Source organism: Lepidochelys olivacea, assembly GCF_965140295.1.
Source record: "Lepidochelys olivacea isolate rLepOli2 genome assembly, chromosome: 4".
NCBI classification, from domain to species: Eukaryota; Metazoa; Chordata; order Testudines; family Cheloniidae; genus Lepidochelys; species Lepidochelys olivacea.
The window spans coordinates 86,171,039-86,185,990 of record NC_140414.1 but is presented as its reverse complement, the minus strand read 5'-3'; the positions used below and the strand labels follow the sequence as shown (position 1 = coordinate 86,185,990).

At 44.8% G+C, this 14,952-nt stretch overlaps 1 protein-coding gene across 2 annotated transcripts; it reads right to left on the bottom strand.

The window, feature by feature from the left end:
• Window positions 1-5,393: 5,393 nt before the first annotated feature.
• On the bottom strand, window positions 5,394-8,487 carry LOC311519388 (storkhead-box protein 1-like). 2 transcript variants are annotated; one of them, XM_084625831.1, is made up of 3 exons: window positions 8,199-8,482; window positions 7,485-7,893; window positions 5,395-6,786 (listed from the first exon to the last, which is right to left on the bottom strand). In XM_084625831.1, exons 2-3 carry the CDS (start codon window positions 7,861-7,863, stop codon window positions 6,761-6,763), a joined length of 405 nt encoding a protein of 134 aa, XP_084481957.1. In that variant the 5' UTR covers window positions 7,864-7,893; window positions 8,199-8,482; the 3' UTR covers window positions 5,395-6,760. The 2 variants fall into 2 exon arrangements, with proteins under 2 accessions (XP_084481956.1, XP_084481957.1); XM_084625830.1 differs by having other exon boundaries at window positions 5,394-7,893; window positions 8,199-8,487.
• Between the last annotated feature and the right edge of the window lie 6,465 nt (window positions 8,488-14,952).

Genomic DNA, 14,952 nt, shown 5'->3' with positions numbered 1-14,952 from the left:
GGTCTCTGTACAATCATCACTTCCAAAATAATAAAATAGCTCCAGCATCAGACCCAAAAGCCACTGAAGTTCTAGCTAGAGTTTTCCATTCAGCTCCCAAATATCCACTCACCAATTATAGACTATATGATAAAATAAATTTTAAAATTATAAAATACAGCTCTCATCCGATGAAGTGAGCTGTAGCTCACGAAAGCTCATGCTCTAATAAATGTGTTCGCGTCTAAGGTACCACAAGTCCTCCTTTTCTTTTTGAGGATACAGACGAACACGGCTGCTACTCTGACACCTATGATTGGTTATGCTTATTCTGTCATTGTTTTAGAGTATGTAAAAATACACACATACAAAAAATTAAATATTTTCAGTTTCAAATCTACCCCTCAGCACTTTGACTTGTAGAAAGGGAGAACAACGCATCAGAGTTCTTTTAAATAAATTGCAATCATTCACACTTTAGGCACCTAATTATGCTGAAAATGCAATTACACATTTAAAAGATGATCATGCCCCAGAACTAGTCCAGTTGATTTGCTTCTTCTTTAGCAGTATAACGTCTTTGCTCTCAAACTTCTACCTGCATTTCAGTACATGCAAGTGTGGCTATGTACAAATGGTCTGAAATTGGCACACACGTGCACTTGGTGGCAGTTTAGTCTTTTCCATCTTATTAACTGCAACTAAAGATATATTTTATATACAGGCACTCTCATACATTCCAATTGTAGCTTCATAGTTTATATCAAATGAAGAGTTATGTTCTGTCGGAGGGAGGGGGCTTAAATCATATGCAAACTCTAGGTTCTGGTATTTTGTAAATGCAAAAGAACATCAGCTAAAACCACAAAATGAATGTTATTTACACTTCAGCAAGGCTACTTATTAAACTTTTGAACTAGAGTTATAACTCCATATTATGGGAAGGATACAATTACCCGTTTACATTCCATTTCTCATCCTATGTAACCATAGCACCAGATTAGTAATGTTAGAGTCATAGGACACCATCCAACACCCCTTGGTGCTATAGAAGCTGAAGTTCCACAGTCGCCCCAAAATAAAACAGAAGCTGCCACCATTACCCCTCCCCTACACAAGCCCCATTAATCCCTAGACTTGATCTGCCCAAACCTCCCACCAAAGTACCCCACTTCTCTGACCCTACTGGAACCACAAAACTACCTTAGCAGCTGGTCTAACCCCAGCAGACAACTCCAAAGGGTGGGTGAAGACAAGGAACAGGTTTCAGGCCCATTTTATTTTTAAATTAAAAACAGCCATTTTGAGTTGGGGGTGGGAGATTTCATATACACACCCATTTGCCGGCTACTGGCATTTAGGGCAACTCTTGTCCCAATTCCCCACCCATCATTTCCCTTCTCCCCTACCCCCCTTTGAAGAGGGTGAAGGAGGGCTCCATTTCCACCAGCAAGAGAGGACTTCCTATACTACCCCTCACATCCCTATTGGTTATGTCTAAACAGCAGCTGGGAGGAGGCTTCCCAGCATGGGTGGACAGACATGCTAGCTCTGCCCAAACTAGCACCTAAAAATAGCAGCATGGCTGCAATGGCACAGGAAGCAACTCAGGCTAGCCACCTAAGGACAGTCCCACTGGGGTACTATTTCCCAGTGCTAGCTTGAGCAGAACTCACAGGTATGTACCCACGCTGTTAAGCGCCCTCCCAGCTATTGGGTAGACATACCCTTTGTTGGCTTGGGTCAGAGGGAATTTCTGCCAAATATGGAGAAAAAGGCCTGTCAAATGACTTAAGATATAAGGCTTGCCATGGGTTTAGTCCTTCTAGGTCCTCCCTTCCAGGCTACGGCTGTATCTTGACCAATGCTGCTTGCATAACATCTTTAAGAGATTACCTTTCCTATCTATCCCCACAGCTAAAATTCTCATCCAGGCTCTCATCTTGATCAGTGAATTTTCAGGCCTTAACAAATGCAGTCTTGCCCTACTCATATCCACTCAGAATGCTGCTGCCAAGATCATTTCCTAGCCCATTGCTTTGACTATGTCACCTCTCTCATTCATACCTCTAATGGCTCCCTCTTCTCTATCACACCAAATATAAGACGTTTGTCTTCACTTTAAAGGCCCTTCACAGTCAAACCCCATCTTGCCTATCATCTCTCATTTGCTACTGAGTTGTCAACAGTTGCCTACAATCAGTCCATGATGCCAGCCTCCACTGCCCACTTGTTAAGTTTTCAAACAAGCAACTTCATGCTATCTCCCATGCTGTCCTTCATGATTGGGAGGAGCACCCCATAAAATCTGCAAAACTAACACACCCTCCTGCGCGATGATGCCTACAAAAAGCTTGACAACGAACAGCTAGTTGGTGCACTGAGACAACTGCCTATCATGTGACCAGTATTGTTTCCTTACCAGTATTCCTCCCCATCTGACCAAATTAATCTGTTCCCTCTAGTCTTATACCTAGGCCTGGTCTACACTACGGGGTTAGGTCGAATTTAGCCGCGTTAGGTCGATTTAAAAATGACTGCATCCACACAGCCAACCCCGTTCCATTGACCTAAAGGGCTCTTAAAATCGACTTCTGTACTCCTCCCCAATGAGGGGCATAGCACTAAAAATCGACCTTGCTGGGTCGAATTTGGGTTAGTGCGGACGCAAATCGATGGTATTAGCCTCCAGGAGCTATCCCAGAGTGCTCCATTGTGACCGCTCTGGACAGCGCTTTGAACTCCAATGCACTAGCCAGGTACACAGGAAAAGCCCTGGGAACTTTTGAATTTCATTTCCTGTTTGGTCAGCGTGGCAAACTCAGCAGCACAGGCGACCATGCAGTCCTCCCAGAATCGTAGAGCATAGAATCTACGCTCCCCCATCATCTCCATCCCTGAGGTTATTGCAGATTAGAAGGCCAAAAAAAAAAAAAAGAAAACCCGCACTCGCGATGACATGTTTTCTGAGCTCATGCAGTCCTCCCACACTGATAGGGCACAGCTGAACGCATGGAGGCGTTCAGTGGCAGAGTCCAGGAAAGCATTAAGTGAGCACGAAGAGCTGAGGCAGGACGCGATGCTGAGGCTAATGGGGGAGCAAACGGACATGATGAAGAGTCTGCTGGAACGGCAGGAAAGCCAACAAGAGCACAGACCCCTGCTGCATCCACTGTATAACCGCCTACTCTCCTCCCCATGTTCCATAGCCTTCTCACCCAGACGCCCAAGAACTTGGAGGGGCAGGCTCCGGGCACCCAGCCACTCCACTCCAGAGGATGGCCCAAGCAACAGAAGGCTGTCATTCAAACAGTTTGATTCTCAGTGTGGCTACAATAAAGCAAATGACCTTGTCCTTCCCTCCTCCCCCACCACACCCAGGCTACCTTGTCCGTTCTCTCTCTTTTTTTTATTTTAAATTAATAAAGAAAGAATGCATGGTTTCAAAACAATAGTTACTTTATTTCGAAGGGGGGAGGGTGGGTGGCTTACAGGGAACTAAAATCAAGGAAGAGGGTGGGTTTGCATCAAGGAGAAACACACACATCTGTCACACCGAAGCCTGACCAGTCATGAAACTGGTTTTCAAAACTTCTCTGATGTGCAGTGCACCTTGCTGTGCTCTTCTAATCTCCCTGGTGTCTGGCTGCTCAAAATCAGACGCCAGGCAATTTGCCTCAACCTCCCACCCCGCCATAAACATCTCCCCCTTACTCTCACAGATATTATGGAGCACACAGCAAGCAGCAATAACAACGGGAATGTTGGTTGCGCGGAGGCCTAACCTAGTCAGCAAACAGTGCCAGTGAGCTTTTAAACGTCCAACGGCACATTCTACCACCATTCTGCACTTGCTCAGACTATAGATGAACTGCTCCTTACTACTGTCCAGGCTTCATAAGCCATGGGAGCAAGGGGTAGGCTGGGGTAGGTGCGACCGTGCGGTGCTGCCGGCTGGGAGAGCAGCCTGAGGCAGAAGCCTCCAGCTGACATGATATTCCAGACAGGACTGAATCTCCATGAGACGAAACTTAAAGAAGAGAATGACCTGGAGTCTCTGGCTCCCATTTGATGCTCTAAGAGGAGGAGAATAGCCATGTCTGTCCAGGCGCCCCGATCGACCTCACCGAGGTCTGCCAGGAGCATCCAGGAGACGTACGACAGCTATCAGTCCTACTGCACCATCTGCCACGAAGGCAAGGAGCTGCTGCTGTGTAGCAATGCAGTACCCCATCTGCCAGCAGTGCCAGGAGATGTACGGTGATGGTGAGCTGAGCTGGCTCCATGCTTGCCGTGGTATGGCGTCTGCATGGGTAACCCAGGAAAAAAGGTGCAAAACAATTGTCTGCCATTGCTTTCACGGAGGGAGGGATGTGGGGAAGGAGGGGGGCCTGACGACATGTACCCAAAACCACCCGCACTGGGAGTTTAACCCAGAATTCCAATGGGCAGCGGAGATTGCATGAACTGTGGGATAGCTACCCACAATGCACCGCTCTGTAAATCGATGCTAGCCTCGGTAGGAGGACGCACTCCGCCGACTTAATGCGCTTTGTGTGGACATACGCAATCGACTATATAAAATCGACTTCTATAAAATTGACCTAATTTCATAGTGTAGACATACCCTGAGATTGTAGGCTCTTTGGGACAGGACCCATCTTTCATTCTCTGTTGTAGAGTGACTAGCACAAAGGGGTCCAAGTCTATGACTAGGGCTACTGAGTGTTACAGTAATACAAAATAATACACAATTATTACACATCAATTATACACTCTAAAAAAGGGGGGCTGGGGACAAGACACATTAAATACCAAAACATTATATTAAATCAGAATTGAGGTTGAGATTTTAAGCAACAAAAAATAAGACATTTAAACTTTGTTCCCCCTAGTAACTTTACTCAAGCAATTCGCGCCAGAAAGGAAATGTCTTATTTAAAAAGATACACAATTTTTAACCTGAGAGCATCCTCATAACCCGGTAAGCTGTTTGGGGAGACCATTTATATAAAGTACAAGAGGTAAAGAATTGATAAAGAAAAAGTAGTTTGTTTCACAGTCAACCATATTAACATGGAAAGTCATAACATTTGCACCTGTAAATAGAACCCTGAAACTAGGTCTTCCCTTTGTAAGTGAAATTGTGAGAGCTACAGTTTGTAAATTACCCTAGGTGGTAGTTACCCATCAGAATTTCAGATCCTGAGTCGTCCTTCACTGCCCCAACACACAGTGGAGAGCTACAGCTTAACTCCTTGTACTTTAGCAAGCTAGAACAAATACTGAAAACAAAATGCTCTCTTTTTAAACTCAGAAGGATACACTAATTCCTAGACTACAGGCAGAAATACTGCATGAATACGTATCTCTCTCTTGGGGAAAGGCACCATTATTTAGAACTTCACTCATCAAAATATGATACACATCAATTATAGTTTCAAAGGCCATTTATTGAATTGCAAAAGAAATTCACTCCTAGTCCAATCCTTTGTTTCTTTACCATAAAAATGCTTATCGTGGCACATACAAACTCAAGCCACCCAGAACACCCAAATTACAATGTGTTGGGGTGTTTTTTTTGCGCTACAGATAATTGAACAACAGAAATATTCCATAGTTTTATAAACTGACTACTACTCTAACAGGTTAGTTAAAGGTCAAACCTTAATTCAAGTGCCATTACTCACATTTAAAAATGTTTTATAGGAGCATCTGGAAATTTGTCAGTTTTCAGAAGTTCCCCATCAACATGTTCATCTTTTTGTTGTGAAGCTACAATATAAGTCAGAGCCTGGAAGTCAATTATTTTGTGTCAAGGTCCAAATTTCTTGGTCAAAATATAGTCAAGGTCCAAACTCCAGAGAAAATAAAAATGATTTCAGGTTCCATTCAAAAGCATCTGGCAGTCCAGATTTGGCCTGTGGTTTATCTATTGACTATCCGTGATATAAGTGAATCGGAAGGATGAGTGGAAAAAACAGAATCAGACTAAGTGTAACTGATGTTTCAAATAGCAATAGGCATTTTTTAAAATATGTCTAATTTACAGTTTTAATTTCACTCTCTAAAGAGAAAGATATTCAAGAAATGTGATCCTACTACAGTTACTGGATTAACTAGTAGCCCGTCTGGCCTACTTTTGAATGCAAATTATTTAAAATAAGTGGTATGCATCTTTATAAAGTAACAATTTTTTTAAAAAATCATTCGTAAGTCCAGAATTGCACAGCTTACATGTTTGTTTATTTTTCTGTAGAGGCAAATGTTTCGAGAATTTGAACAGACTACTGAACACACGGTTTCCAAATAGTTAGTCCTTTAAAAATTTAACAAGTACTGAGATTATATAGATAAAATAGAATATCACAATGAAATGTCCATAGTTTCTACTGCTTACCAAACTCAAACTTACTAAAATCCAAATCAAACACAAATCTGGCACTTAACCACAATGTTTTTGTTCATAGTAAATATTGCTGGATATATATGTTGAAAGCAAAAGTATAAAAATTGTCTTTTTCGGTGCACAGCACCACTGAATAAAGAATAGGCACAGAAATTTTAAGTTGTTCACTAGTGTGACTTTGTACTGATGCACTTATCTGGTAGAAAGGCAATACCTTGAAATAGATCTCAGCATGCAAGATAAATTCAGTCGGGTACTGCAAATTTTACAATCTATTTATCATTGCTCAGGACAGGTTTGGCATTGTACAGAGATTTGTCCAATTTAAGGAATGGCAAAAGCATTAAAGTTTATCCATTATATCAGAAGAGCCTAGCACAGGGAATCCTTCATTGAACCTGGATGGAGATAAGAGAACAATGATGTTGAGAGGGGCGGCTGAGGCTAAATTATATCAAGGAACTTGTGTACTACTTGAACTTTTGACCCCAAGTGCTAAAATAAAGATCATGAACTGCTGATTAAAACAAGGGAATATAACTGATTTGCATAGTTATTAAAAACACAGTTGAAAAATGTATAAACTTGAGGGGAAACTAAGTAGAAAAAGAACGGGTCAACAACAAAGAGAACCGTGGGCTAGCTTAATATCAACCTCACTCACAATTCAGGATCAGCCCCATTCCAGCTGCCTTTCCTCGCACGTACTGAGTCTCACATTTCCCACACACAAATTTTGGCCTTATCTACACTGGGATTGTTGACCCAGAATTTCCTACCCTTGCTACTCGTAGTGAGCGTCACTGGCAGGAGAAACAACGAGTGTACCTGGAGGAAAGAAAGAGCCACCAAAGACTGCCAGCTTTTCAAGAACCACGTCATGCAGACCTGCTCCGTGTAGGGCTTGACGACGCCGTGTTCAAAACACCAGTGGTGCCTGCTTGGAGACTCGGCTATTTTAGTGCCCCGAGCGTATGGAGAGGGGAGCTTGCAGAGTCTGGCAAGCGGGAGCCAAGGCACCAGGCACCTGCCCCGAGCGCGGGTGGGGGGCCGGTTAGGGGGCTGCCCCGACGCCGGCGAGCCCCGCAGCACTTACCCAGGCACTTGATGCGGAAGCCGGCGGGCGGCTTGAGGGAGCGGCGCGTCCAGCCCTCCCGCAGCACCTCCAGGTGCTCCTCCTTGCCCTGGATCAGCAGCACCTGCTCGTCCAGCCAGCCCAGGAAGAAGGTCTCGGCCACGGCCGCCGTCACGCGCGGGTTCCAGAAGTGCTGCATGTTCTCCTGCTTGAAGTCCGCGAAGATCTCGTAGCCGATGCGGTGGCGCCCGAGCTGGGGCGGCTCCTCGCCCGGCGGCGGCGGCGGCGGCCGCTCTCCGTCCTGCCGCCCCTCCTCCGCCTCCAGCGCGGCCCCAGGGCTCAGGACGATGGCCAGGGAGTGCGGGGCGATCTGCAGAAACTTCTCCGCCTTCCGAGGCATCGCTGCGGCGGCTACGGGGCGCCGCAGCCTCTGCACGAAAGAGACACCCCCGAGCCCCCATCAAGGCAGGGCGGAGCTGGGCGCAGCTTCCCCCCACACGCACACCCACCGGGCGGGCTGCCCCTCTCCCCAGCACAGGCCTAGGCTGCCTCCTGTTCCCCCCCAGCTGCACGCGTGCGCCCAGCCCGCCTGCCGCCCCGGGAGGTGCAAAGCGGTGCTGGGCGCCGGCTCCTCCTGCACAACCTGCCGCCCCCTCCCCACCTAGCCTCGTGCTCTGCAGCCAGCCAGCTCCCGGGGGGCGGGTTGGGCTGCGGAGCTCTGCAGACGCACGTTACCTCCTGTTCCCGGCTCCTCTCCCGGCTCGGGGCATGCTCTACCCTGTCTCCAGACAGGGCATCTCGGGGCGCCGAGCTCCCTGCTCCGGTATCCCGGTGAGGGGCAGGTAGCGGGGTCCCGGCTGGGGGAGGAGCTGCAAAGCGGCTGGAGCTAACCCGGGGAAATTAACCCTCCCTAGGAGGAGACACCAAGGGGCGGGGGATCGTGCCTGAACTAAACGGCGACCGCTTGGGCAGGGCTGCCCTGAGGTTTGCTAAGGGAGGAGGGATAAAAGTGCAGCCACCAGAGCCTGCCTCCCTGGGCGTCTCTGTTCCTGATCTCTGCTCCTCCTCCCTCCCCTTAGCTCTGCTTCTCCTCCTGTGCCCAAGGGCCCATGAAACTCTGCTCTCTCTTTCTTGGTATGACAAGCTGTACAAGTGTTCCCAAAGCTACAAAGGCGGTGTTAAAAACTAAACTCCTTACCTCAGGGGTGGGCAAACTTGGGGGGAGGGGCGCACATCCCGCCCTTGAGCTCCCGCCGGGGAGCAGGGTCCCCGGCTTGCCCCACTCCACGCGACTCCCGGAAGCAGCGGCATGTCCCTCTCTGGCTCCTACACTTCGGGGCAGCCAGGGAGCTCCGCACACTGCCCGCGCCGCCCCCGCAGCTCCCATTAGCTGGGAACCTCATTTCTGGCCTCACCCCCTCCCGCACCAATTTCATGAGCATTAATGGCCAGCCAAACAATTTCCATACCCAGATATGGTCCTTGGGCCAAAAAGTTTGCCCACCCCTGCCTTACCTCCCTTGGAAGTGGCACCTCAGATTATTACAAAGGAAAAACTTGTGTTTGTTTTCATACCCAGCCAGCCGCAACCCCATGGCACTTTATGGACAGGTGAAAGACATTGCTCCTGGTCCAAAAAGTTTGCATAAAACTCTCATTGACTTTTTACCATTTATTCTATTTTTGTACTTTTGCATTTCTTTCAGCTTGGACAATAAAAACCCAATGAGTTAGTTTCACTTAGGTTCTCATGCACTATTATATTTCGCATTTCTCTATCACCTTCCATTTGGGGATCTCAAATCACTTTACAAACATTAATGAATCAATCCTCACCATCCTCACAAGTGTTGTATTCCCCTTTTCAAAGATGGAGAAACTGAGGCACAGAAAAATTAAAGGCCTGATATTCAGAGTGCTCAGCACCCTCAATCCCTACTAAATTCAATGCACAGCACCTCTGAAGATCAGGCCCTAACTGACTTGCCACAGGTTGCCCATTGGAGAGCTCAAATTTCCTAACTTTGGGTATGTCTGCAGTGGCATAGGTATGGCACTGCAGCTGTGCCACTGTAGTGTCATAGTGTAGACATTTGCTACAGTGACAGAAAAGGGTTTCTTGTCAATGTAGTTCATCCACCTCTCCGAGAGGTGGTAGTGTTGGTTGGTGGAAAAATTCTTCTATTGACAGAGCCACCTCTACACCAGGGGTTTGGTCAACCTAGCTGTGGCGCTCAGTGCATGAAGTTTTTCACAGCCCTGAGTGATGTAGCTAGGTGGATTTAATTTTTGAGCGTAGACCAGGCCTTCTAATTGAGAGCTTTTATCACAAAGCCATCTTTCCTACAAGTTCTTCATTACCCTAACACTGTAGTTGAAAACGCTACAAGGGGAAGTTTGTTTTGTTAAAAAAATTCCATTTAAAAAAAGAATTATGAAAACATTAGTTTCCTATCGCTCTTCAGATCTGTAACAGCATATTGTCACCTTCCCAGATGAAAGAGGGAGAAGGTTGTGCCCAAATCCAAGGCCCACCAAATTCATCCTAATGCGTCTAAAATTAATTGTAAGCATCCTTTTTCAAATAGTTATATCAGGTCTACACTGGCCAAGTGTATTTAAACTACATTAGTATGAACTGGGTTGAAGCCTGTCCAGCTATCATGTCTTCTGAATCCTGAATTAATTTGTGTCCATGGGTTTTGGAGATGGCTCCATAAGAATTTGTTGTCATCTATTTAATTTCCATCAATTAAAGTGCAAACTTCTTTTCTATTTGCAGTAGCTCTTTCCCAATGGCTTAATATTTTATCTGATATCAGTGTTTCCAAGTTGAAGGGGCTCCCTCAGGGGTGCCAAACTATTTCAGGGGGGATAGGCAACAGAAGAGACCATCAATATGCTTACATAAACGGAAGGACCCAGATCTATCCCTGCATATGCTGCTAGGCAGATGCGCTAGATAGCTCCTTAAAAGTCACCCACTTCCCTTGTTCACCTAATAAGACTGCAAGCAAAATTTTCAAATGTGCAAAGTGACTTAGTAGCCTTTGTGAAAATACCTTTGAGGTTCTGGGCCTTAGGAGCTTAAATCCTATTGACTTTCAATGAGACAAATAGTCTCCAAAGTGCCTAACTCACTTTTGAAAACAGCACTTTAACTCCTAGGTCAGTTAGGTGCTTTTGAAATTTTTATCCTACATCTTGCCCCCATTGTGGCCCCAGTGTTGATGTCTGAGAGAGCAACTAACATAATACAAGGTGGGGGCCAGGTATCAATTTACCAGCCCACCCAAGATTCACATCTCTGCTCCCATGGCACTCAGGTTATCCTTGGGTGCAACAAATGGATGGCCCCTACCCCAGCAGCCCATAGCCTTTTGGAGAACAGGGGAATGAAGTGTGTGGGTGGGGGGGGGGGACACTGGAGCTATTATCAAGTGATCTATCCCTTGTCACCCATTCTGAGCTTCTGGCAAACAGAGGCTAGGGACCCTTCAAAGCATGGTTTTGCATTCCTGCCCATCCTTGCTAATAACCATTGAGGGACCTATCCTCCATGAACTTATCTAGATCTTTTTTGAACCCGCTTATAGTCTTGGTATTCACAACATCCTCTGGCAAAGAGATCCACAGGTTGACTGTGCAGTGTGTGAAGAAATACTTCCTTTTGTTTGTTTTAAACCTGTTGCCTATTAATTTCATTTGGGGACCTCTAGTTCTTGTTTTATAAGGAGTAAATAACACTACCTCATTTACTTTCTCCACACCAGTCATGATTTTATACCTCTGACATATAGTCACTTAGTCATCTCTTTTCCAAGCTGAAAAGTCCCAGTCTTATTAATCTTTCCTCATATGGAAGCTGTTCCATACCCCTAATCATTTAACTTTTTCCAATTCCAGTACATCTTTTTTGAGATGGGGCAACCAAATCTGCATGCAGCATTCAAGGTGTGGGCCTACCATGGATTTATATAGAGGCAATATAATATTTTCTGTCTTGTCTCTCTTTTCTAATGATTCCCAACATTTTGTTAGCTTTGACTGCTGCTGCACATTGGGTGAATGTTTTCAGAGAAACATCCACAATGACTCCAAGGTCTTTCTTGAGTGGTAACAGCTAATTTACACCCCATCATTTTATATGTATAGTTGGGATTATGTTTTCCAATGTGCATTAATCAACATTGAATTTCATCTGCCATTTTGTTGCCCTGTCACCCAGTTTTGTGAGATCCCTTTGTAACAGTTTGCTGTCTGCTTTGGACTGAACTATCTTGAGTAGTTTTGTATCATCTGCAAATTTTGCCACCTCACTGTTTACCCCTTCTTCCAGATCATTTATGAATATGTTTAACAGTACTGATCCCAGTACAGAATGCTGGGGGATACCTCTATTTACCTCTCTCCATTCTGAAAACTGACCATTTATTCCTAACCTTTGTTTCCTATCTTTTAACCAGTTACTAATCCACGAGAGGCCCTTTCCTGTTATCCCATGAAAGCTTACTGTCCTTCTAACTCTTCTCAGGAAGGGTTGGTGTCCTGCTTGAACAGAAGGTCCTGTTCATTTGCTAGATCAAAAAGGCAGCCCTGAATCAGTTTAAACTCAGACTATTGTCAATTGGTCTCTGGAGAATCCAATCTGAACTAGTTTATGCAAGTCCCTCCAGGTGGTGGCACTTCTCTGGAGGTGTTACAACCTGAGGAAGTTGGCTTTTATCACCACTCACTTTTCTCAATTAGCTGTGGTCACCCTCCCTGTGAAATTACAAACAGTCCCTGGACCACAATGATACAAATTTAATACAGTAAGATTTCCCACTGATATTGCAGAAAATTGCCAGACCTGTCACAGCAGGCAATAACACTGGGATGTTACACTCCATATTCTTTATGAAAATATGCTTATGATATGGATATGACATAACTGAGATATGTTTTATGCAAGATGGGTCATATGAAATATCATTGAAAAGGTTATGATTTACTGAATGTGATTATCCAATTTGTATGCATGTATCATTTCTGTATCTAAAGTTAAGAATATGGACTATGTAACAATTACAACTGGGTGTATATTTGGAAGACACCCACCAGACAACAGGCCATCAGATTTGCTGGGCCATTAGGAAGAAACAACAAGACTGTGAAGATACTAATTTGTCTACTTCCTGGGAGGCATCCTGAGAGGGAACTGTGACACTGCTAGATCAGGTGGTCTTGTCACCTGATACTAAACATTATCTTGGACTTCTTGTAACTTTCCACTAAAAGGAGGGGGCGGGGTCAAGTTTGGGAAACAAAAGATTCCCACCTTATGTAAATCTTATTTAAGAGTGGGGAGGAAGGCAAACAGGACACTCCTTCATTGCCTACCCAAGAAAAGGACTGCTGAAAGAACCTGAAGGGACAAAGGAACTCACCTGAAGGGAAAGGCAGGGGTGAGTCAAGACTGAGACAAGGGTCCAGTCTGTAAGAAGAAATAACTGGAACTCTGAGCTACGTAAACTCTGCATCCTGCCTAATTCAGTATTTAGGGTGAGATATTACATTTTGTAACCTGTTTCTTTAGTGAATCAAGCTTAGTTTGCATGTTTTGTTTTATTTGCTTAGTAATCTGCTTTGTTCTGTTTGCTATCTTTTTAACCCACTTAAAATCTGCCTTTTATAGTTAATACAATTTTTTTGTTTTCTATTAAACCCAGTTTATGTAATTTCTAACAGGGGGGAGAGTAAGAAGTCGTGCATCTCTCTCTTCACATTGAGGAAGAGGGCGAAATTTTATGAGTTTGCACTGTGCAGATTTTTCTATACAGTGCAAAACAATATGCCTTTGGGTCTGCACTCCCAGGCAGGTGGGCACCTGAGTGCTGGGGCAAGTCCCTTAAGCTGAGTCTTCCCAGAGCTGATCTCAATATCTGTGTCTTTGTGCAGCTGGGTGTGGCCCTGCCTCTGTGTGTGCTAGAGGAGACTTAAGAACCTGGCTCAGCAAGACAGGGTAAAAGGAAGCCCAGGCTGGCAGAACAGGCAGGCTCAGCAGTATCCCCGTATATCAGGTGGCATCTTAAAGGGGCAACCTGTCACAAACACCTGTTATTCCGTGTTGTACAGCACGATGAGTACTATGTTTATGGTAATAAATAGTATTCAGAATGGTGACACAAAAGTTAGATACTTTGCACAATCAGACCTTGTTTTTTATCCATACAACATATTTGAAAAAAAAACAAACCCCACTTTCTGTATTTACAGTCCCCTCTGTATCTGTTTATTGCTCACTAATGGGATAGAAAAGATATGATAGGTACTGATGATTACTAAGACCTGTTTAAACTGGTTTAATGCATTTATACACATACGTAAGAGAAAAATGTAACAAGGCAAATGAAAAGATAATTGTTTGTAATTGGTGTAAAGGGATAATCTGGTTGAGTGTAGTAACTCTGGCATGGGTTGAAGTATATCATCCTTTCAGGATCAGATCCAATTCACATTAAAGTCATCTCAAAGACTCACATTTACCTCACTGTGAATTGAATTAGACTCTTTGGTCCTGATTCAGAGCATATTAAAGTCACTTGAAAAATTCCAGTTGACTTCAAGAACTTTTGATCAGGACCTTGGAATTTTAAATTAAATACATTGTTTATCATTTGGTCCCTTCTTTTTTTCCTCCTCTTATCACGGATTGATTCCCCCCTCCCTTGCTCATTTTGTTTTATTTTCACTTTATTGTTCTCTTCTGCTAGTAAAAACAGTATCTCCTTTCCTCACCTTCACCATTTAACTCACTTCAGTGGACTGCTATCAAATGCACAAGATCTGTAGAAATTTAAGTGAAATTTCTAAATATCTCTGAAGTATTTAGGAGGAGTGAAGGTTTTCCTTGCTACTGGGGTGAAACCGCTCAAGATTTAGACACGTCTCTTTGAAATGAGCCTGCAGCATATTGTATTTATTTCTTGTAGCTCAGAGCAGAAACCCAAACAAACCCAATAGAGCTTTATTCATATGCTGTTCCTGTTTGATCCAGAGCTTAGGTGTGTCAGGTCTGTCTGGGGACAAACAACTTAATTAGTTTTAAGAGTGAATTCATCTGATGGGGTTGCTTGTGATGGTAAGGGGCAGGATTCAGCAGCCCTGGGGTTCACTTCCAGTTTATATTTTATGTTCTTAAAAGCTCATGCTTCAGGGTTTCAGCCAGCCACCTGCAGGGGAGGGAGGAGGTAGGGGACTGGTCTCCTTATTCTGAAGCTTCAGAGATGCCCAGATGGGACACGGGACAGGGCTCTGAGGTCACACTGAGCATCCTCTCACTGAGATGCATGGCTGGCTGGTTCTTGCTCATATATTCAGGGTCTAACTGATCACCATATATGGTGTCAGGAAGGAATTTTCCAACAGGCCAGATTTGGTAGTTACCTTGTAGGTTTTTGCCTTCCTCTGCAGCATGGAGTGCAGTCACTTGCCAGGGTTATCTCAT